This window comes from Lutjanus erythropterus, chromosome 5 (assembly GCF_056507025.1).
Source record: "Lutjanus erythropterus isolate fLutEry1 chromosome 5, fLutEry1.hap2, whole genome shotgun sequence".
Classification (NCBI taxonomy): domain Eukaryota; kingdom Metazoa; phylum Chordata; class Actinopteri; order Lutjaniformes; family Lutjanidae; genus Lutjanus; species Lutjanus erythropterus.
Genome location: NC_139321.1, coordinates 42338500 through 42363537, shown reverse-complemented (window position 1 = coordinate 42363537; position 25038 = coordinate 42338500). Strand labels below are relative to the sequence as shown.

General features: G+C 40.5%; 1 protein-coding gene across 1 annotated transcript in view; it reads right to left on the bottom strand.

The window, feature by feature from the left end:
• Positions 1 to 25038, bottom strand: part of pde6a (phosphodiesterase 6A, cGMP-specific, rod, alpha) — a 78242-nt gene that overhangs the window by 7203 nt on the left and 46001 nt on the right. The window contains exons 15-21 of the mRNA XM_084719827.1: positions 23572 to 23679; positions 22943 to 23052; positions 21001 to 21088; positions 19248 to 19348; positions 13975 to 14082; positions 13817 to 13880; positions 8696 to 8770 (exon numbers count right to left, since the gene is read on the bottom strand). Of these exons, the coding sequence (XP_084575953.1) occupies positions 8696 to 8770; positions 13817 to 13880; positions 13975 to 14082; positions 19248 to 19348; positions 21001 to 21088; positions 22943 to 23052; positions 23572 to 23679 (654 nt within the window). The remainder of the gene's footprint in view (positions 1 to 8695; positions 8771 to 13816; positions 13881 to 13974; positions 14083 to 19247; positions 19349 to 21000; positions 21089 to 22942; positions 23053 to 23571; positions 23680 to 25038) is intronic.

Here is a 25038-nt window from a genome sequence, read left to right as displayed (position 1 = left end):
AGGAGGCTAATACTAACATGAAGGCCACACCAGCGCAAAGTGGAGGCGAACTCACCGGGGCTAAAGAAGAAATACTGACTGCAATAAACAGTTTGAAGTCTGAGTTTTCCACGAGCCTGATGGGATACTGTCTGCTATTGAAGAAACAAGGAAAGATCTATCCGACTGTGATGAAAGGATGACACAAGCAGAGGCACGCTTGTCAACAGTGGAGGATGAACAAGCCGGAATACACGACATGGTGCGGAAGCCGGAGAGAAAGAATAAAGTTTTGGAAGACAAAATTGTCAACATGGAAACGAGATCCTGACTGAATAATTTAAGGTTGGTGAACTTGCCTGAGGGAGCTAAAGGCTCTGACACCTGTTCATTCCTGGAGGACTGGATACCGGAGGTGCTGGACATGGGTCCGCAACGGTGCCCAATAGTGTTGGAGAGAGCACACCGCGTCGGGCCAAGAAGAGATGCTGATGCTCCACCGAGGACTTTAATTATGAAGTTCCTGAACTATAAGCAAAAAATGCTTATCCTAAAAGCTGCTAAAGTAAAGAAAGACACTCTGTACAAAAACCAAAAAGTGAGGTTTTACAACGAGCTCGCCACTGAAGTCCACAAACAGCGGAAGCAATATGACTCGGTGCGGAGCTTGGGACTCAGACACGGCATAATACCACCAGCTAAGCTGGTGTTGACTTACAAGGAGCGAACACACACCTTCAACACACCATCGGAGGCACAAAACTTCATAGACAAGATCAAAGAAGAAGTGGGATGAATAGGAAATAGTGACTAAGTGGTAGCTGTTAAACAGAGACTGAAAACGTGAATAACTTCATATACCGGTATATTACTTCTGAGGTGAAGTTGCCCTCATGGTAAGAGCTACCCTGACCACTAAATATTAAAAGAATGTAATTTCAGTTGCTTGAATAAGGCTTCAAATAGGCATTTTTTTTAAATGATTTTTATTATTAATACTATTATTATTTTTGTACCCATTGAAGTTTTGTTTCATATGTTTTAATGTTAAAAAAGGTACAATATTAAAAGTCTTACAGTAGGTAATTTGCTGGATTGGCAATTATCCATTATATTTTATTTACTTAAAAGGTACAAGAGTGAGTAACTCTCTTTACATCACATTTGATGTGATGGCGTTTACATGGTAAACGTGATTATGCATTCTTAGACTATAAAGGCATATAATTTATATTACTTTAACATGGCCTTAACCAAACATTAGCCTCACTTCTATTTATTTATACATTTTTGCTCCTTAGCAGCTTCTTTTATATGCTTTAAGGTTAAAAGCTGTTACTGAAAATGTAGCATGGAGCAGGAAGGGTTATGTAGTTTCATTTCGTGTTTCCTTTTTCTTATTTCATTTTATAAAAATTTTTGAGGCCAAGTGGATTGATCTAAAGATCTGTCCACAACAGAAGCTGGAAGTAACAAGCAGGGGGGTACCATTCATTTGGGAAAAAGGGATTAATTTTCTAACCATTGTTCATTGGGTTCATAGTATGTTTAAGTTTTTAAATGTGTTTAAGTGTGTTAATCTTCTCAGACACTCCATTTCTGCCTCAAGGGATAGAACTTAAATATACTTCCTGGAATTGCAGAGGTTTACAAAAAATTAAAAAAATTAAGCAGGTTATGAACAAACTGAAAGAAACAGACTCAAAAGACTCCTACAGGAAACTCATACACTAAGTAATGAAAATATAAGAATTAGTAGGAGATGGCAGGCGAGCATCTATCATTTACCTGGCAAGCCAGAGGAGTGATGACCCTGATTCACAAATCGGTGCCTTTTCAGGTTACTAATGTAATTAAGGATAAATTCGGTAGATATTTGATTATCCAGGGATCTCTTCTCTCGGTTAACTTGAATTTGGTAAATATCTATGGTTCTAACACAGATGAACCAGGCTTTTTCACAAATTTGTTTCTCATACTTGCATCCCTCACAGGAGAATATATAATTGCAGGGGGTTGGAACTGTACATTAGACATAACCAAAGATAGATCTTCAGGTGGTGATTTAACACATAATAGAAGCAGAACAACAATTCATCATTTTATTAAGGAATTAAATTTGTTAGACATTTGGAGACATTTGAAGCCTACTGATATAGCCTACTCTTGCTATTCTAGTACTCATAACACACATTCATGCATAGATTATTTCTTAATTTCTGCAAGCTTGGTTTCCAAGGTAAAGGACTGTTACTATGACAGTATATTGATATCTGATCATGGACCATGTTGTCTTGTGTATGTGGATAGAAATCTTGTAAGAGATCCTCCTAGATGGTGTCTGAATCAGAAATGGCTACAGGATTAAGAATTTGTTGAATATGTGGGGAAAGAAATAGATAATTATTTTAGAGATAACACAACACAAACAACTGCAGGTATTAAATGGGATGCTTTCAAGGCCTTTTTAAATCGAGATTCACAAGATAAGTTTGACCTGCAAGCTCACAATACATTTCTGGATAAATTGAATATTCCAACGATATCTGATGAATATAAAGGAATGATGGAGGCAGAACTCAGGGAAGAGGAAATAGGCGGAGCCATAGATGGCATGAAATCTGGTGAAACGGCGGGACCAGATGGACTCCCTGTTGACTTGTATAAAAAATTTAAATCAAAACTGCTGAAACCGTTATTAGAAATGTTTTTGGAAGCACTCTATAATGGTAGTCTACCTAAATCAATGACAGGTGCATTAATTACATTGTTGCCCAAATCAGGAAGGCCTAGCAATAAATGTGGAAACATGAGGCCGATAAGTTTATTAAAATCTGACCTTAAAATTCTGTGCAAAATTTTAGCAAGACGGCTTCAAGAAGCACTACCTAGTATAATACATAGGGATCAAAATGGATTTATCCTGGGACGCCAAGGATTTCACAATGTTAGGAGGGTCCTAAATATCATTCAAAACTTGGAAAACCACTCAGACAGGGCCCTCCTATCCCTGGATGCCAAAAAGGCGTTCGATAGGGTGGAGTGGCCTTATCTTTTCAACATCTTGAAAAGATTTGGTTGTGGGAATTCATTCATAAAATGGGTGCAGTTACTTTACTTAGATCCCACAGCTGAGATACTGACAAATAGAAATATATCAAAACCGATTGCAATCAAAAGAGGATGTCGACAGGGATGCCCACTATCCCCATTATTATTTACTTTAGCGATCGAACCATTTGCAATAGCTGTACGGACATACCCAGAGATTGCAGGAATAACAATTGGACAAGCAGAACACAAGCTGTCACTATACGCAGATGACATTATTTTGTTTATATCGCACCGCAGCAGAACGATTCCTGCTCTGCTGAAGCTCATAAAAGAGTTTGGTGATATTTCGGGGTATGTAATCAATTACACCAAGTCCGCTATTTTATTACTCGATAAAACGGAAAGTGAGAAATTATTTCTTAGATTTATATGGAACAATAACCGTGCTAGGATTCGAATGCCCTTATTGCACTTACCATATAGCAAAGGAGGTCTGAAATGTACAAACATACTTTGGTATTACTGAGCTGTGCAGCTTAGGTCTATGAAATTTTATTTTGTAACAAGAGATAGTCCTCAATGGAAAGACATGGAATCGGAAGGTTTAAGGTTACCACTACCCTTGTACTTATATTCAGATACATTGCGAAACTTGATTAGACAAATCACTAACCCAATTGTTAAAAACATGATCAAGGTGTGGTTTGAAGTGAGGAAATTTATTAAAGAACCTGGCTCACTATCACAGTACAGCCCTATATGGGGAAATCAGCAGTTTGCACCAGGAAGAGCAGATGCTATATTTAGAATATGGGCATCCAAAGGATTAGAAAAAATTCAAGATTCATATCCACCTAACACAGACCATTTGATGACATTTGAAGAAGTGAAGCACAAGTATGATATTGACAGTAAATATTATTTTAAATATCTTCAACTTAGAAACTTAATTAGAACAAGCCAAAGTAACGCTCTAAGCCCTCAAAATCTGACTTGGAGAAGATAGTGTCTAAGGATAGTTTAAGCAAAGGTGCTATCTCGGAGATTTATAATTTATTACTATCCAATTCAACTGAGAATTCTAATCATAAACGGAACGCATGGATAGAAGACCTTGAAAGAGATTTATCACAAGAAGATTGCAAATTAGTATGTATGAAAGCCCATTCTCAAACAATCAATACTCGATTAAGATTGTTACAATATTGGTGGCTGATGAGAACATATATTACTCCTGTTAAGCTAAATAAATATAATAGTAATATTCCAGATTTATGCACAAAATGCAATGAGGTGAAGGGGACACTGATTCATTGAGTTTGGCAATGTAGTAAGATAAAATCTTTTTGGGAGGAGGTTAAAAAAGCAATGGAAAAAATTCTGGCAAAAGACATTCCATTAGACCCTGGGTTTTTTATTTTAGGGTTGTATCCAGAACACCACAAGTATACCAAAAGTGAACGAATAATGATAGATTTATGTCTCCTGCATGCTAAAAGATCGATTGCAATGTTTTGGAAGAAGACTAACAGACCAAGTATCACGTATTGGGTTAGGCAAATGTTAACAACATTTCCATTAGAAAAAGTGACATATATAAGAGGAAGGAAAAAGTGTGGGGACCATTCACTGTTTTTGTCAAAAATATGGGTTTACTAGATGATGAAGAGGAGGACTGAATACTACCTGAAGTAAACCTTGCAACAAGATTATCTTGTGTTTAATTACGGGAAGACTATGATGGACTTTGAATTTTAAGATAAATGGAGGACTGTGTATGTATTTAGGATGGATATGTATGTATATTTCTATATTTGTCTGAGAAGATTTTTTGTTTATGTGTCTCCAGGTGTATTTTGGTTGAGGAGGCACAAATGTTTTTGTTTTGTTTTTATTTTTACATTGCTATATACATATGTGGATAAGTATGTATATTTATAAGTATGTTTATGAGGAAAAACATTAATAAACATATTGTTAAAAAAAAAAAAGTTGTCCGAACAGAACAGATAGGAATAATGACATCTCTGTGCACCTCACACAACTTTGAGATTTGCGCTCTCGTTCTTTTTAATGTTTTTGTAGACATACACTTTTGTTATCAGCTACTGTACAGTCACAGAGGGAGAGTGCTTCATTCTCACTAACCAAGAAACTGTTCATTCTCACAGTTTGTACAGAAGAAATTCAAATGTTAGAAGCATCCATTCAGAACCTGAAACCCAACAGTCTCCTAAAAGCAGCAGAGTGAGATCTCCTTACAGACAAGTAACACTTTCTTTGATATAAAAAAAGGAAGTGTAAACTCTGCATGCTTGTAAAAGAGGGCTGCAGTTCCTCACTGTGTCCTTTCCTAGTGTGAATGAAGTTAGAATGAACATGTGAAACTACATTAGATTCACATTAGCAGCCACGTCTAACATGAACTCTGTGTAGCCAGCAACACACTGGACTGTAAAAACCTGTCAGGGAAAGTTCACACTGACTGTAATTGATGGCAAAATTGCCCACCTACATTTCCAGACGAAATTGTTCAAGTGTCACAGCCTCTGCAAAGTTTTTTTTTTCCCTGTCAGACCACAGTGAGTCACAGAATCGACTGCTGGGAAAACACAAACTGATCAAAATGAAAAGTTTTCCCTGCTGACACAGATGCTACTAAACTTGGAGCACTACGAGGTGAGAGAGTGTGGGATGCTTCTCGCACTTCAAGTGTCTCAAGGACACGAGGGAATGAAACAGAGCGAGGAGAGGGAGACGCAGAGGTAGAATGGAAGAGAGAGAGCCAGGGGAGGGGACGGTCGGCTGGGTTAGGGCCACAGTGCCTGCTCTTTCTGTATCAGTGCTCCACATAATGGGCTGTATATCGCTCAACACCACCGCCACAGGGAACTAAATCTGTCTTTTCATTTTGTCTTCCAACTGCGTTTTTGTCTCTTATTCTCCTTCCGTCTTTTCTTGTCCTTCCTGCTCTCCATCCTAAATTGAAGCCCCAAGGAGAGCCTTGTTCTGCCTTAATACCCATGATTCCTGTCCACCCACTGAATCTTCTTTCTCCTCCTCTCAAACTTTTGCTTACTGGTACAAACTGATTAAAAAACTAGAAAGCTATGAAAAACAAGTTACACTAAATTCCAAGAAAACAAACATTTTAAAATCCACAATAAGTGAAAAGACTGATCACACATTTAGCAACTTTTGGCAGATTGTAGGAGTTTAAAGCTACTACACTACTTATAAAACAGTCTCAATTTATTACTGATGCTTCTTTATGACCTACATAAGTTAACAAGACTACCATTGAGGTTGGCTATTTCTGTGTTCTCTGTCTGCCATCAGGTCGGATTGTACTTGAAATCAGATGAGACGAGCCTCTGTTTACATTTTCCCACGCAAAGTCACAGTCAACAGGACACTAACCAGTTGAAAAGAAACAGGAGGAGATTTTTATTTGAGTAATTTTATTCCTGATGTTATATTTTGTATTTAGTATGGTGGAAAAACTACTGCTTTTGTCCAAAATCACCAAAATCTGTAGTTCCCTGTCCCTGCCATTATATTATACCAAACATTAACACTAGTTTACTACTTTATTTTACCACTACTTTCTTTTAAGCAGCAAAGAAAGTAGTTCCCATATGAAACTACTCACAAAAATGTCTGTGGCTTTGTTATCTTGAGTAACCAGGTCATGACTTTTGGAAAGAGAAACTGGTTTTGAATTTTTCAAAAGTATTTTTTGGTGCTTTGAGCAACACAAGCCGAGTCATTTAGTCCCATTATACTGGAGAGAAGACAGACATTTCTACAGCTTATATCTAAACCAAAATAATCGAGATGGATGAACAGCACTGCAGGCTAGATTAAATGTATTGTTATATACTTTTGATTTTGGAGTGAACTGAAATGAATGAAATTATTAAATCATCATATCACAGGTGGCACAACCAGATTAGATTTATAAGGAAAAGGTCAAACCATTCAATCATTCAATCAAACATTTACTCTTACTTCCTCCTGCCACAATAATGTAGTAATGATTATGTTTCTGGATTCTCAAAGGTCAGAGATCAACTATAAACAGGTTTCCTACATATTTTCCATAATCCATACTTTTCTGTTTCTTGACTGTATTTGACATCTGTGTACAAATACTTAGAACTTTATTGTGTAAATAAGAAAAATTCAGCTGTTAACATGTATGTGCCATGAACTCATGTTCAGACAAATTTTAATATTTGGTTATTTATGATGAAATGAAATGTATATTTGCAATTCAATCACATTTGGTCATGAATGGATTTAGTACAGTTATAAGGTACTGTGGGAGGAGCAGTTAGAAAGAGTGTGCGTTCATTTATATGCCATACTTCAGGCCTCGCATTTGGCATCATCAAGCTCGCTCTGGCCTGTGCTCTTACACAGTGGTAAACATTTTTTTTTAAACAAACACCATTGAAAACCCTCTGCTTGTATGATCCATTTCTTTTTAAAAATTCTGAATTTGATATTTTAGAAAACAGAGGCAATAGTTTGGAAACAGAGGTATTAGTTAGCTCTTTTCTTTCCCCCACAGTTATCCAGACTTGGAAATGACTCAAATCAAATTTCATTCTTTTTCATACTGTGTAGGAGCCCAGTACAAACAGAAGCAGCTGGAGGGGGGTTTAGTGTTTTTGGTCAAAGATGTGGATGAATGCTGACTCCACCCATCTCTCTAAACCTTGTTTTTAGCATCTCTCTCTCTCTGTCCTTATCAGTGGCGGAAAGAGTACTGAAAATCTGAACTCAAGTACAAATACTGTTACATTACTAAAACATTACTCAATTACAAGTAAAAGTACTGGTGTTAGAAAAATACTTATGTAAAAGTAGTCGTAGAAGTACTCATCTTAAATACTACTCAGAGTATTAGTTACATTTTAACCATTGATGTTTAATGCACTATTAATAGCAGACATTCAATCAAAGGTGTTTATGTTTCTCCAAATCTTCAGTGGAAATGACTTCAAACTTCCTCTCTGTTCTACTCAGTTCTCACACTCACCTCTCCAAACTAGCATTTTTAAATTTACAGTAACTGACAGTTGAAAATGCTAACAACTGATTAATCATTGATAATGTACGAGGCACAAAACATGTTTTTTGTTTTTTACTTTTGTCTAATTTTCTATTTTTGTTTTGTTTTGTCATTTTTTTCTCATTTAAATTTTAGTTTCCTTATTCAACAAATGGCTCCAACAGATAAAACAATGTTGAATGAGGTGCAATGACTGCCTTTTCTTGACTGAACTATTAAATATCCATGGATACAGTTTTAATTGGTTAAATTCTTACACTTAATGCTGATTAATCAATTAACATCCTTATACCAAACTTTTGCTACTGCAGTTTTGTTTATATGCCCTGCTTGTCATTGGCCTGTTTGTGATCAGATCACCTGACTGGTGATCATCTACACATAAATGCAGATGAAGGGTTTAGATATTAATTCAACTTGCACTCAGTAGTCAATCATGATTCTGAAAGTAATTATGTAGATAACATGGTGTAACAAATACTTAAGTACAAGTTAAGCACAAACTCATAAAAGTACCCAAAAAACACTTAATTACAGTAACTTGAGTATTTGTAATTAGTTACTTCCACCCCTGGTCCTTACAATAGGTTGTTGCTCCAGGACTGTCCTCTCCAGGTCTCCCTGCTCCCAGAACTCTGCAGCCACAGACAGCGCCACCTAAAGGGATTAATCAAAAAGTTTTGAGATGTCAGCCCAAAGGACTTTATCTCAGTGCTGCTGCTGACAACAGAAGAATTGACAACAAAAACAATCACAACTATCACAGTGATTTTCCAAGGCTAAAAAGCCTCTCCACAGGTGCACTGGATGTTGAATTTTGCACTGGATTTTCATGGATTTGTTTAATACATTCATCAAGACCCGACTTTAGACTTGAGACTTTAGTGTCCGCCAAGACGATAGGCTGTCTCTGCTCTGTCTCTACTACAAAAACGTTTCCCTCAGAGTCTCCTCCTGTGCCAGGAACAGTGGCAGTAGTTCTTGCAGTGGTGAAAAAGTGGTAACTTTTTAACAGTGTCGGAATGCTTATTTGGAAAGGTAATTAAATAAACTAAAACATTATGTTGCTTGTTACAACAAAAAAGTAATCTGAATACTCAAGCTAACACATCACCCCCAAAACTGCTTTTAAGGAACAAAGTGGTATCATGAGACAGAATGAACCAAAGCTAAGTTTGAAATGCAAATCAATACATGGACATCTTTGAAATATTTTTCCACATTCTGTTGATAATTTCAGCTATTTTTAATGTTTTAAACTAAAATTCTTACATGTTGCACCTTTAACAATAATTTCAGCACTACCTACTGAAACATAGGCTGTCATAAAAAATAGCTGCTTTTGGATCATTTTCTTATTTTATTTACAGGTAATGTTCCTGTTCATGTTGTTAAAATCATCCTATAAAGCTTCCACTATGTCCCATAAATGAGAATCTTATTCACAGCTCACGAGGCATTTTCAGGCTTTGTGTCTTGATGGGATGAAAGCCCGTTTTGTCTGCCCTCACAAACCTACAGTAAAATGGAGCAACGTGAGATCCGATGAATAATATGTGAATTCTGTATTTAGGGTAGAAACCTCATTTTAGAAAGAGTTAGTCATCACGGCGGTTTTGTGGAACAATTGCCATGAGGCTGGTGCAGCCTGTAGACAGATATTCAGTGTGCGTGGGAAGCAGAACTGAGTGAAAAATAAAATATCAGCCATAAAAATGTCAGTGGAATATCTTAACAACAATGAAACGGCTCGATCTTTGGTCTCTCCATAGAATCTTAGATAGGGCTGTCTATCATCAGGACAATCTGAGTTAATTTATCTGCATTTTAGAAGATTTTCATGTAAGAATCCGATCATCTTATCAACTTCAAACACAAATCAGAGCTACAGTATAATAGAGATTCATTTAATGCCACTAGATTCACATAAATTAAATTCTGATATCGAGCATCTGTACATTTCTACACATGATAATCACCAAAACCAGAGTGTTAAAGGGTTGCATATGACAGCTACGATATATTATCATTGTATTCATGGTGGTTCACCTTTAAAGGGAAGAGTTAGTCATCAAACTACTTTTGGAGCATAATTCACAGGAGGGTGGCTGATGCTGTAGAGAGATCGCCTGACAGTGTGTGTGGGACGTAGAGCTGACTCACCGGGTGCAGATGGAGGTGAAATCAAACCAGAAATAAAATATCTGCCTAAAATAAAAAGTGGAATATCCTAATTGGTGGCAGTTCTGCAATGCAGGAGGGGTAACAGTACTAATCTGAAGTCATATAAGGCTTCATTTTTCTATCAGTTAGTATATAATAAAATGAATCAGAAGAAACTGCTAATTAATTCAAATTGGTGTCAACTTGGTTCATAGTCAAATTCAAAGAACCTTGTTCTCAATAAAACATGCATGGCTGGAGTTTGGCGCTGTGATGTGACTCTGCTGAGAGTTTGTATTAGTTCCTAATTCAAAGCAATAAACTTTTTGTTCTGTGTATAAATAAAGGGAATGAATGAGCCTGGGAGGAAAAAATGTCAAATATCTTTTTTTAATAATGCAAGTCATACTGTAACAGCACAGTGCTCCCTCTCATTTTCTAGATCAGTGTTTTGTTCAGCTTGTGACCCTTTGAAATTAAGCTACTTGTGACCTCTCCTTACAAGTTTATTAAAAGTCTATGGGGTGGGACCAGTTTTGTTTCCAAAGTTCTTCATGAAACTGCTAACTCATTCAAAATTGTGATTTTCAGATGTTTAAAAACCATCTGAAAATCACTTTTTTAGAAGATCATACAACCTGCATTATACTTGTACTATAAAAACTGGACTTATGGTTCTGAACCTAAATATTTAGACCCAAAATCATAATCAGTAGTTATAACTGAATTTTAATTTTCTTCTATTTAAAACTGGGGAGACTGATAACCCTTGTAGGCTTTTAGTCTTCCCAGCACATTCTTGATATTGCTAATGTCTTTTTTTAAATATGTGCTAAATAAAATCTATCAGTTCCACCAGTATTTATGCCTCCGCCCGCTGAGGGTGCCGGGCCGGAGGTATACTGTTCTCCGGTTGTCCATCTGTACGTGAGTCCGTGCATCCGTCCGTCACAGATTTTTGTTTGCGCGATTACTTTTGAACGGGTGGATGGATTTGCTCCAGATCTTGTGTGCTAAGACTCTATAACAGGTACATGAACTGATTATATTTTGGAGGCCAATGCTTTCAAGATGGCTGCAAAATGGCCGCCTGACAGACCTGTCTCTAAAAATACACTTATGCCAATAACTCGGTCAATTTTTGACTTTGATATATTTTTGAATAACTATGTTGGATACTATTAGGTAATAAAGGTAATAGCTCTTTCCTTGCAATCTTTTCTCATTAACTGTATACTGTATCAATAGAGCCATAATTCTCAAACTCCTGAGACACTTGCAAATAGGATTTATAATGAATCAATGGTTTCAATCAGGTGTATGAAACTGTTGCAGGCGGAGGCATCAGAATCGACGCTTTAGCGTCGACTTCTACCCGTTTTCATTCTGATAAAACAAACAGAATTGCATGTGCAGAGAGCAGTCTTTTCCCATGCCCTTACTTTGTTAATTATCAGCCAGCTCTTCAGATTTATGCCGGGGGTCCCAGCCAGAGACACCACTGATGGGACCCTCCCTTGCTGGGACAGTATGATAAATAGTGGATGAAGCATTTGTGATGTCACCCATAGGTTTCTGAAGAGTTGTTGTGAAGCTCAGTGTGGTGGATTTGGCCATCAACAGCTTGGCAGTGCCTGACTCAGCTAACTCCACCCATGTGGAACATGGGTGGAGCTGAGCAGCCAAATGAAGCTACTACTTAGCAGCTAGCCAACTGTGACCTGTACCCACCTGTCACTCAAAGTGGTCATACAATTAATTATGCTTAAACAGCTGAATAATATAAAAAATCAGTCTCCCCACAGTTGTCATAACGGGAAATAATCTACAACAACCAAAACCATTTTTTGTACCAGACTGTATTTTTATTTATTTATTTATTTATTTATTTATTTATTTATTTATTTATTTATTTATTTTGTGTGTGTGTGTGTTTCTCAAACTTTTTACACCATATACCATCTCAGAAAATATCAGTCCCGCCAAGTACCACCATTTGTACTGGAAGTGAATACTAATAGACAGTTCACATAAGAGGCAGGTTTATTTTCTAATAAATTCCACATATATCCTTACTGTTCTGTGCTGTTTGGTGCTGTTTGGTGTTAGCTGTGCTGTTTGCTGTGGACACTACACTGGTGCTTCTTAAGTAGCCATTAGCACTTGTGTTCGGTCCACTGTTGTCCACTTAAGTTTCAACATGACTGCTTGAAGTTTTGTTCTCTTGATCTGCACAATTCCCCTTGTAATACTTCCAGTTCAGAGCCATGATTGCTGTGTTTTTGAGGCATTAATTTTAAGTCTGTACATTTGAACTTTTCTTATTATCAACTTTGTTTAGCTTGTAACTTCCAGTAATCATGGATGATGTGTGGGTGCATGATAATGACCATGTGGTAGGCTGGTATTCAAACAAAAATATAGGAAAGACTAAATTATGTTAAATTATATTTCAATCATCTCATATTTTATCTACTTTCATTTGAAATTTTGTACAGTATTATGTTTTTAAATCAAGTTGTTTCAGTTTTTCAAACATACAGTGCATTTAAAAAGTAAAGTATTCAGACCCCTTTCACTTTTTTCACTTTTGTTATGTTGCAGCCTGATGCTACAATCGTTTAAATTATTATTTTTTCACCAGATTAGCAGTATGGAGGCATTCATGCTTTTTTTCCAGTTGCTGTTTACATGACATTACATTACATTTGAAAATATTCACTTCCATTATTTTGAGGATTCTGCAACACTGTTTTCCTGTGAAACTCCAGAAGTGTCTTGTGGAGTAACAAAACAAACCTGACCTTCAATCAGCATGAGGATGAGTAGATAATAACTGAATTTTCATTTTTGGGTGAACTATCCCTTTAAGTTCCAACCTCCTGGCTGAGAACCACTGTCCAAGAAACATAACAGATTATTATCTTTATTTTTTTCTGTCTACAGATGTGCATCAAATATATCAACCAGCACTCAACTTGCTTCACCATTACTGGTATTATTATGGCTTCTGTGTTGATGCAGTTGCTATGAATTTCCAGTTTATTTTTAGTATAAGAATGTGAAACAGGCATTACTGAAAACGAGCATATGTTCCCAGTCTAGTGCTGACAAATAAAGGTAAAAAATTACCCTCCAGAAGCGTCTGTCAAGGAGCCAGAGATGCTTCCTTTTCATATTGATATGGCTGTGTGTGCAGGCTCAGTGGCGATCTGTATATTACACATTTAACTGAAATAAAATGCTGAGCCTGCCAGGTGGTGATGAGGGGAATGAAAAGCACGAAGTTGCTTTTGATGCATGGGGCCGTCAGGAGTCACTGCTGAACACTGCTGAGAGAAAAGGCAGTGCTGCCAAAATGTCACTCTTTGTCTGCTTTATCATTGGTTCCCCTCTCACAGAATCTCTCCTGGAGGCAGTGGACGAGTGTGTGTCTCATTACTGTGAACGGCTTGATGTTTGAGAGGCTGAAGAGACACTTTACAAACATTACTGTGAAGTATGAAAAGGCCCTCGTGTAGAGATCACACAGGTGCGTACCTTGCTCTGAACCTCCCATGGTTTGGCAATGGCAGACAGATCACATGCAGTCATCATCATGGCCCTAGAAACACAACACATGACTGAGAGCTGAATATTTCTGTTGGTACCTGCCTTTGGGTGTGTGTGTGTGTATGTCTGAGTGTGTTTCCACCTACATGACAATCTCTTTGCGGGTGGTCTCCAGCATCATGTACTTGGTCCAATCGCCCCAGTTCTCATAGGTCTTCGACTGGTCCACGATCTTCTGGAACATCGCCCTCTTCCTGCACAGAAAAAATGGTCTTATCCATCTTTCTTTCATGTGCTTTACAAGCCATTAGTGATACAGTCTCTGACAAATGTCTTTGCATCCTCCACTGGCTGTTGAATCTCCCTGCTCTGCTCGTTTTGTCATTATTTTGAAAGGGTAGTGGTGCAAACTTCAACAATGCAGCTGCTTGGTTACTGAACAGACTGCAGGAGGTGTTTTTAATAGTAAAGGCATGAATAAGGACATTATCCATCTATTATTGTATATATTATATAGAATAGGTCTGAATAATTAATTATTTCTGTGGTCAATTACAGTCAATTCATTGATGGTTTTCGTTTTGAAAATCAAATTATGAAGTAATTCTTTCATTTAAATGCACAGTGTTTAAACTCTGCCACTAGGAGTCTCTCTCACATTTGAAACAGTAACAAAACATGTAGTTTGGTGAGGTAATGTATAGGGCTGCAAATGGTGATTATTTTCATTGTTGATTATTTTCTCAAATAATCAATAAGTTGTCAGGACTATAAAATGTCCAAAAATGTCAACCAGTGTTTTCCAAAGCCCAAGAAGACATCCTCAAATGTCTTGTTTTGACCACAACCCCAAAATATTCAGTTTATTGTCATAAAGGAGTATAAAAAATATAATATTCACATTTAAGAAGCCAGAATCAGATCATTGCTGTTTTTTCTTAAAAAAAAAAGAACTACTCAAACCAATTCATTGATTATCAAATCAGTTGGTGATTAACATAATAATCCATTTATAATTGATTTACTGATTAATTATTGCAGCTATAGAAATGTAATAAGTTTTATGTTTCGTCACCAGCTTTCTTCCTCTCACTCTGATGTTTCCCATGTTTTCATGGAAGTTCGTAGGAAGGCTCGTAGGAAATGCACTGTTACACTGAAATGTGAATTCTGGATTTCAGTGGGGCTGAAAATTGTTGGGATAACGCAAGTAGAAAACATAACAAAAGAATATGTCCAGTGTTTTAATGCAGAAATATTGGTCTGTTTTCTTGCACACCCAACCATAATATTTTGTCCATCTATTTCTCATCCATTAGGACACTTATAGAGTCAGGGGTGCACCTGAGTAATTTTTTGTGGTCAATTACAGTCAATTAATCAATTAATGCCTTTTCAAAATAAACCTACTACATGGAGTTTGTAACTGGTTATGAAACAGTCTCAATTTAATGCTGATGCTTTTATTGTGGTTGTAGACAGTTGGCATCAGTCGGGACCACTCCTCCTATTTGGTAATTCCTAATGTTTGCTCTCCTTGAAATCAGATGAAATGAGTTTGTGTTTAAATTTCCCAGCCAAACATACAATGAGTAATACTTTAGGCTGTTAAAAACAAACAGGAGGATATTTTCCTTTGGATAACTTAATTTTTTGATGATATATTTTGTGGTTGTGATGGCAGAAATACTATTGCTTTTGTCCACAGGAGGCTCCAAAAAACCAAACACTAAATGTATATAAAGATGGACGATGATTCTCCACTTCCTCCCACTGCAGAACTACCTAACATGTTCTGTGCTGCTTGTCCCATAAGCTAACATGGAGGACCAACACTGCAGCCAGCCACCAGGGGGCAATCAAGATGTTCTGGCTGCACATCTATGGAGCGGTCATGTTGTCCATCTTTATTTAAATGTCAATGTAAAAAACTGACACTAACTAATATAAAATGAAAGTCAGTAACAGACTGTCTTACAATTTGTTTGTTTGTTTTGTTTTTGTTTTTTTGTTTTTTTAATTAATTGCTGTTTTTTGTTTTTTTTTTGTTTTTCTAATGGCTGTGTTCCTCCCCTCCTTGAACCGCCACCTTATCGTAGTGGAGGGGTTTGAGAACCTAAATGATCTTAGAAGCTATGTTGTCGGGGGCTTTGCCTCTGGTAGGGTCTCCCAAGGCAAACAGGTCCTACATGATGGGTCAGACTAAGAGCGGTTCCAAAGCCCCCTATGAAAAGTTCGACACCAGGGTCAGTTATGTTGCCCGGATTGGCGTTACCGGGGCCCCACCCTGGAGCCAGGCCTGGGGTTGGGGCTCGCAGGCGAGCACCTGGTGGCTGGGTCTTTGCCCATGGGACCTGGCCGGGCCCAGCCTGAAGGAGCAACGTGGGCCTGCCTTCCCATAGGCCCATCACCCGCGGGAGGGTTCAGAAAGGGCTGATGCATTGCGATTTGGGTGGCAGTCGTGGGTGGGGGCCCCGACGACCCAATCCCAAGACATGGAATCTCACAGCGGGGACATAGAATGTCACCTTGCTGGGGGGGAAGGAGCCTGAGCTACTGCGGGAGGTTGAGCGGTACCGGCTCGAGATAGTCGGGCTCACCTCCACGCACAGTCGGGGCTCTGGAACCCAACTCCTTGAGAGAGGCTGGACTCTTTTCTACTCTGGAGTTGCCCACGGTGAGAGGGGGCGGGCTGGTGTGGGCTTGCTTATAGCCCCCCAGCTCAGCCACCACATGTTGGAGTTTTCCCCGGTGAATGAGAGGGTCGCCGCCCTGCGCCTTCGGGTCAGGGATAGGTGCCTCACTGTCATACCCAGCCTTCTTGGAGACCTTGGGAGGGGTGCTGGAAAGTGCTCCGACTGGGGACTACATCGTTCTGCTGGGGAACTTCAACGCTCATGTGGGTGGCGACAGTGTTATCTGGAGGGGTGTGATTGGGAGGAACGTCTCCCCCGATCTGAACCCAAGTGGTGTTCTGTTATTGGACTTCTGTGCTAGTCACAGTTTGTCTATAACGAACACCATGTTCAAGCATAAGGGTGTCCATCAGTGCACGTGGCACAGGGACGCCCTAGGTCGAAGGTCAATGATCGACTTTGTGGCCGTGTCAACTGACCTCCGGCCGTGTGTCTTGGACACTCGGGTGAAGAGAGGGGCTGAGCTGTCAAATGATCACCACCTGGTGGTGAGTTGGATCCGCTGGCAGGGGAGGAAGCTGGACAGACTTAGCAGGCCCAAACGTACTGTGAGGGTCTGTTGGGAACGTCTGGTGGAACCATCTGTGAGAGGGGTCTTCAACTCTCACCTCCGGGAGAGCTTTGACCAGATCCCGAGGGAGGCTGGAGACATCGAGTCCGAATGGACCATGTTCTCTGCCTCCATTGTTGACGCGGCCATTTGGAGCTGTGGCCCTAAGGTCTCTGGTGCCTGTCGCGACGGCAATCCCCGAACCCGGTGGTGGACACCGGAGGTAAGGGATGCTGTCAGGCTGAAGAAGGAGTCTTATTGAGCTTGGTTGGCTCGTGGGACTCCTGAGGCAGCCGACGGGTACTGGCAGGCCAAGCGCGCTGCGGCCCGGGTGGAAAAGTTCAGGGAGGCCATGGAGGAGGACTACCGGTCAGCCTCAAGGAGATTCTGGCAAACCGTCCGGCGCCTCAGGAGGGAGAAGCAGTACCCTGCCAACACTGTTTACAGTGGTGGTGGGGAGCTGTTGACTTCGACTGGGGATATTGTTGGACGGTGGAAGGAATACTTCGAGGATCTCCTCAATCCTACTGACACGCCTTCCGTAGAGGAAGCAGAGGCTGGGGACCTTGACTCATTCATCACCCAAGCTGAAGTCACTGAGGTAGTTCGGAAGCTCCTCAGTGGCAAGGCACTGGGAGTGGATGAGATCCGCCCTGAGTACCTCAAGTCTCTGAATGTTGTAGGGCTGTCTTGGTTGACATGCCTCTGCAACGCTGGGGACAGTGCCTCTGGACTGGCAGACTGGGGTGGTGGTCCCTCTATTTAAGAAGGGGGACCGGAGGGTGTGCTCAAACTACAGGGGGATCACACTCCTCAGCCTCCCTGGTAAAGTCTATTCCGGGGTACTGGAGAGGAGAATTCGGCCGATAGTCGAACCTCGGATCCAGGAGGAACAATGCGGTTTTCGTCCTGGTCGTGGAACACTGGACCAGCTCTATACCCTCCACAGGGTGCTTGAGAGTTCATGGGAGTTTGCCCAACCAGTCCACATGTGTTTTGTGGCCTTGGAGAAGGCATTTGACTGTATCCCTCGTGGCATTCTGTGGGAGGTGCTTCGGGAGTATGGAGTTCGGGGCCCACTGCTAAGGGCCGTACGGTCTCTGTATGACCGGAGCAGGAGCTTAGTTCGCATTGCCGGCAGTAAGTCAGACCTGTTCCCGGTGCATGTTGGACTCTGGCAGGGCTGCCCTTTGTCACCGGTTCTGTTCATTATTTTTATGGACAGAATTTCTAGGCGCAGCCAGGGGCCAGAGGGAGTCCAGTTCGGGGACCACAGGATTTCATCTCTGCTTTTTGCAGATGATGTTGTCCTGTTGGCTCCTTCGAACCAGGACTTTCAGCTTGTACTGGGGCAGTTTGCAGCCGAGTGCGAAGCGGCTGGGATGAGAATCAGCACCTCCAAGTCCGAGGCCATGGTTCTCGACCGGAAAAAGGTGGCTTGTTCCCTCCAGGTCGGAGAAGAGTCCCTGCCTCAAGTAGAGGAGTTTAAGTATCTTGGGGTCTTGTTTACGAGTGAGGGGAGGATGGAACACGAGATTGACAGACGGATTGGTGCGGCGGCAGCAGTAATGCGGTCGTTGCGCCGGTCTGTCTTGGGAAAGAAGGCGCTGAGCCGAAAGGCGAAGCTCTCGATTTTCCGGTCAATCTACGTTCCTACCCTCACCTATGGTCATGAACTTTGGGTCATGACCGAAAGAACAAGATCTCGGATACAAGCGGCTGAAATGAGTTTCCTCCGCAGGCTGGCAGGGCGCTCCCTTAGAGATAGGGTGAGGAGCTCTGTCACCCGGGAGGAGCTCAGAGTAGAGCCGCTGCTCCTCCACGTCGAGAGGAGCCAGCTGAGGTGGCTTGGGCATCTATATCGGATGCCTCCTGGACGCCTCCCTGGGGAGGTGTTCCGGGCATGCCCCACTGGGAGGAGGCCCTGGGGAAGACCCAGGATACGCTGGAGTGACTATGTCGCTCGGCTGGCCTGGGAACGCCTTGGGGTCCCTCCGGAACAACTGGAGGAAGTGTCAAGGGAGAGGGAAGTCTGGGTGTCCCTGCTCAGACTGCTGCCCCCGCGACCCGGCCCCGGATAAGCGGAAGATAATGGATGGATGGATGGATGGATGGATGGATGGATGGATGGATGGATGGCTGTGTTTCTATATTTGGATGCTGTTGTACTGACTTGAAGTAGAGAGCCAGGTCAGTGGCGATGATGGCGATGTCCATGAGATGGATGACGAGGTCGTGCTGACGCCGGTTCAGATTCTGATAAATGTTCAGAGCCTGAAACACATGAGAAAGTCCAACAAGTAACGCCACAGAACAGAGGTTGCTTAATAAAGCACAGGTGGCATATGGGGTTATAAGCCTTAATAACATTAATCCATTTTATCTGATCTCAAAACTGTCTGCTACACATACAGAGAGAAGGAAAATTCAGTAAGGCCTTCTTTGAGGTGAAACATGTTTTGGAAATTTCTATCTATTTCCAAAAAGTACTCTTTTGTTTTTGCTCCAGTTTTTCATTAAAAAAAGTAAAAAAAAAAGAAAAACATGAATGAAATTATGATAATCATTAAGGTGCTTATGGAAGCTGTCCAGTACAGTAGAACACACCCATTTTGAAACACAGCAGTTATTTTTGAAGTGAAACAAGAAAGCTGCATACATCAGGTTTATTCTCTCAAATTTTATTGACAAATATGTTCAAATCTGTGTGAATGAGGACTTAGTGTACACTGTTAGTGAGGATTAATGCAAAGGCATGTCTTGGACTGGTGACCATAAAAGACAACTCTTAAATGAGCAGTTTGATTCTGAAAAATACATTTATTAGGCCCTGAATTATAGCTATTTTACATACTCTGCCTCTGATTGGCTTACCTTGATATTCTTACGCTAACTCTAACCAATCACTCTCCATGCCTAAACCTAACAAACCCAACCCACCAAAGCAATGAGTGCTAACCAATCAGAGGCAGGGTAGGCTTGGTCATGACTGAGCCCTACTCAGAAAAAATGGTAAATAGTGAATGTAAGGCAGCCAAAATTCAGTGTCTACTGAATCCATCTATCCATTATCTGTAACTGCCAGTTCATCGCAGGGCTGACACATAGAGACACACAACCATCCATGCTCACATTCACACCTACAGGCAATTTAGAGTCACCAATTAAGCTATTATACTGCATGTCTTTGGAGTGTGAGAGGAAGCTGGAGTACCCAAGAGAACCCATTTGGACACGAGGAGAACATGCAAACTCAAAATTTTCAAAATCAGACTGCACATTTTAGGGTGTCCATTTATTGTGACCAGTCCAAGGCACATCTGTGCAGTAATCCTGCTGTTGAATCAACAAACTGCAATGATTGTTTGTGGCAAAAATAAGTGTTGCAGTCATATTTTTGTATTTCTATGTTTGTTGAGTGTAAATGGGCATGTTCTACTCCAGTGGTTCCCAAATGGAGGGGTGGGCCTCCTTGAGAGGGCACAGAGCCACTGCAGGGGGACACAGGAGACTGGATAGAAATAAAGAGTTAAACAAAGTTGAATGAATATGATCTATGTGGGGAAAATAAGCAAACAAGTGTTTGCTAATCCTGCTGACCTTTATTTCACTAAAATTCAACATCATCTTTTGCATTTTATCAGGTCCATCCCCAGTTAGTTATTGAATAATCAAAAATTTTGGGGTGGGGGGTCTCAAACTTTTGTTGACTTCCGGAAGGGGGATCATCATCATTTTACTTTCATTTCATTTTTCATAATAATTTTTTTCCTCACAGAGTAACAGAAGCTAGTTGAAGAGATGCTAGCTAAGAGAGAGGCGGGACTGTTGTGTTATATTCACTTTGTGCAGGTATTAGTGTGTCCTCCCCTGTATACATATTTGTGTGTGTGTGTGTGTGTGTGTATGTCTGTACTGCAGCATACGTCATCTCTCAGCAGAGTCTTGCCAAACTCCAGATGGTGCCTTTCCAAGATGGAGGAGCCGTGAAGCTTCGCCAGTGGATTGCCAGACCTGGAAAACACACACACACACCACACCAGAGCATGTTGGGAGGTTACACTGTGATAAATCATGCATGTTAAACCCAGGGTGGGCCTGGCCTGCTGTGTCTGTGGCTAATGGTGGCTCTCATTAGCTCATCCATCAGCAGGTGGAGCAGAACAGCTGGGGGTGTTCCTGGTCAATATCAGCTCACTGATGTTCTCCCTGTGTGACGTTACCTTCACCTAAAGAGCTGAGATCAGCTCATGTCTACACGGGAGGAGTGTCTGCTGTCACTTCGAGTCCATTAAAGCGTCTCAGAATAACCAAACTGTCTGACTTCAAAAATAAGAGAAAGAAATTAGGTCACGGCAGCAGTAAGTCATAAATAATGCCAATGTTTGTAATGTATCATAGCGTTTATCTCTGTTTGTTGTCTTATTTGATTTTAGTTTTCTCATTTGGCATGTTTTGTAGCTCAGTTTCATTTCAATCCATAGTTTAACTTGGACAGGCAAAATGTGTTTGTACTGCAAGTACTCCAATCAGACTTCAAGATTTAGTTTGAAAGTGTGTCTGCTGCAGTATATTACTATTGATTTTGTTCTCACAGACCAGAGATAAATCACTTTTCAGCTCCTACTACATACATGTACTGTATTGGCTCTTTGTTTAAACTACTTGTTACTTAGGTCACTTCAGCAACCTTCATGCTTGTGTTTCTTATACCCTGAAGACTCAGTGTTTTTAGACTGAGTCTAATATTTGCAGTTTGACAAATCTCAGGAGCTAAAAAGCCTAAAAAACAAGTAAAAGATTGAAATACAGAAGTTGACCAAATTCTTATTTATCCCCTAACCCACACATCATATATTCAAGTGTTTTGTACCTATTACTCAATTGGCACATTTTGTATCGAGGCCTCTCCTGTACAAACTTAATGCACCCCGTGGTTGCACTTAAACAGTTTATGGACCAAATTTCAGTCTCTCTGCCGGTATGTGACAATGGGCCTCATGCAAGAACCACTTGTACCAACAGATTTGCTCGTCAGTGGTGCATACAAGTGATCTTCTCAAGTGAATTTGAATTTTCTTTCAGATATGAACACAGTTTATGAGTTCCAGACCTGTTGTAGAGTTATATGCAGTCAGTCTGCTGGAATCCAAACTAAAGTTTTTCACTAATGACTGTATATTTAATTAGTTTGAAGACATTTTTAGTTTAAAAAATTAATTACACTTTACAATTATGTTGACATTATCATGTTTGACTACATTTCAAATTATAATTGTAAAATTACACAAAAACCTCTCATTATTCATTCAATGATGTATTATTACCTGCTGTCAAGTGTATTGGTCATATGTCTTTACATGCAGGTCTGTGTCCAGGGGAACATCCTCACTAATTCTGTCCTCTGTCTCTGTGATGAAAACTTGCCCTTAACCCCTCCTCCTTCCGCTGCAGTCACTGATTGTTAGTTAATTAATAACGCAGTCAAATATGCACAGGTGGATCATTTACACAGTTATCTGAAATTACGAAGGTTTGCTGAATCTGTCATGGCATGTTCATAAGCCCTTCATAAAAAAATAAGTAAGAGTAATTTAAGATAAAATGTTTTAGCATGCGGCCCACTGATTGGCCTGAAGCCACGTATGTATGTGTGGATGTATTTGTTGATTGTCTGCTTCATTCCTATTCTATTTATTATTTGTCATGTGTTTCATGATGACCTTGATGAAGGCCACAAGCCAAAATGCATTACTATAAAGTTGTTCTACTACAAGCGTTGCTGGAGACCTCTTTAGGCATCAAATCTGTTACCTTTCAGTTGAAATCCAACACCCCCTGCCCCCTCCTTCCCCCTGAAGTTCTTACTTCATCTGGTAGAGGTTGTTGGTTCCTCTGTGGTCAATATCGTGGCAGAGGCCAGCAGTCACCATGGCCATACACTCCAGGTCTGTGTAGTAACGCTTCAGATCACCTGTCTAAGAACAGAGACACACAAGTCAGAAAGACAGACAGATGAAACAAAGCTGACAGGGAGGGAAGCATTCATGATTCATTGAGTTGTATACAAATATTATCACATATGTGCATGTGCATGCTCCTGCAGCATGGGTTTCCCAGTAGGGGCCGGTGACACTCGCTAGTTTTCTTATTAATGCAGTGCAGGGAACGATGACTCACTTTTCATTTACAGACACACTTCATTATCTGTCCTATTTACATACAAACACACACGACAAGCTTGATCACACATACGGTACACTCCAGACGGCAATACAAGGAATAAAAGAGGAAGAGAAAGAATGTTTGTTACCTTGAGACAGAGAGAGGAGGAGGAAGTAGACAGATGAAAGTTGAGGAGAGATGAAGAGGAGGAGGAGAGGAGTGGGTTTACTGGAGAGAAAAGGAAAAAAAAGATTGAGAGCAGGGGGAGAGGGATTGATGAGTGCTTAGAGAGAGGAGGAAGATGGAAGCATGATTCAGTTTGTGTGTCTGACCATCAGCAGGGTGAACATGGTCTGTCCCACGTTGAATCCGTGTCTCCAGTTGTGGTAGGTGATCTTCCTGTAGCCTTTACTGAGAGAGTATATGAACCTCACCAGGGCCTGCACAACACACACAGTCCTCTGCTTTTAGTTGTATTCTACATGACAGTATAAAAAAAAATATTCTATATCATTGTTCTGACTAAAAATACAAATAGATTGTACAGATCATTTTATGATGATGTGATCTTGTGTTATCATCAAATGTATAAATTAATGATTTAAAATGAGTGATTCAGTTTTTTTAGACATGTGTGGTGTGTGGTTTCATTCAAAGAGATAGTTCAGATTATTTGATATGTGGTTGTTTGAGGTTCATATCAAGAGTCAGTGCAGTAGCTACGTAGATGTTGGCCAGCATGCCTCCAGTTAGAAACAGAGACGGACACCAGCATGGAAGCTAAGCAATGAACTGCTGAGGACCTGACCTAATGACATAAATAAAAGATTGACAACACTTCTCCACTGCCTCTCACTGTACAAAACAGAAGCCAAAATATTCTGGAAATGAGTGCTGCCATCTTCCTGGTGTTGGAGCTGTGGTGTTGACTTCCCCTCACACAGGCCAACTCAATCACAAGCAGGGCTCAGCTGTCAATCATGGCATAAAACCCCATTTTTGTATCACAAAATAACTAATCAAAACCAAACTGATCAGACAAACACTTTACAAACATCACTGTGATATGAATTACCTAAAATGACAGAAACTATACTTCAGCAGTATTATGACTTGAACTGCAGTCTTCCACCAGAGGGTGACCAAGATGCTTTGGCTTCATTTTCAGGGAGCTGCCCATGTTTAATATATGTTGTTGGCCGCTGCCTCTGTCGGTTACTTTGTTTGTGCCACTGCATGATTTTGGTGCGAGAGTTTGGTTTCCCCAAAGGCACTCAAACAAACAGGTCTAAAGTATCAGATGGAGGCAGTGGTGGACCAGAAACTTCTGTATTCTACAAGGCAAAATTACTGATTTCGCCCTTGAAGTTTGGTTTTGAGAGAGAAATATTTGCTTTGATAACAGCAGTTTATTGATGGAAATTATGAGAGTCACTACAGAGAGGACATCCAGCACCTGGCACAGTGGTGTGCAGCCAATAACCTTGTTCTGAACACTAGCAAGACATCAAGTCATCGTGGACTTCAGGAGGACCAGAAGGATGGCACATGCTCCTCTCCACATCCACGGGGAGGCAGTAGAACGTGTAGACAACATCAAATTCCTGGGGGTCCATATTACATCTCATCTGACCTGGTCCCTAAACACCTCGCACTTGGTGAAGACAGCCCAACAAAGGCTCTTCTTCCCCAGGAAACTGAAATGGGCTGGACTTTCCCCTCAGCTGCTCGCTAACTTTTATGGAGCCACAGTCGAGACTATCCTGTCTCAGTATGACAGTGTGGTATGGCAGCTGCAC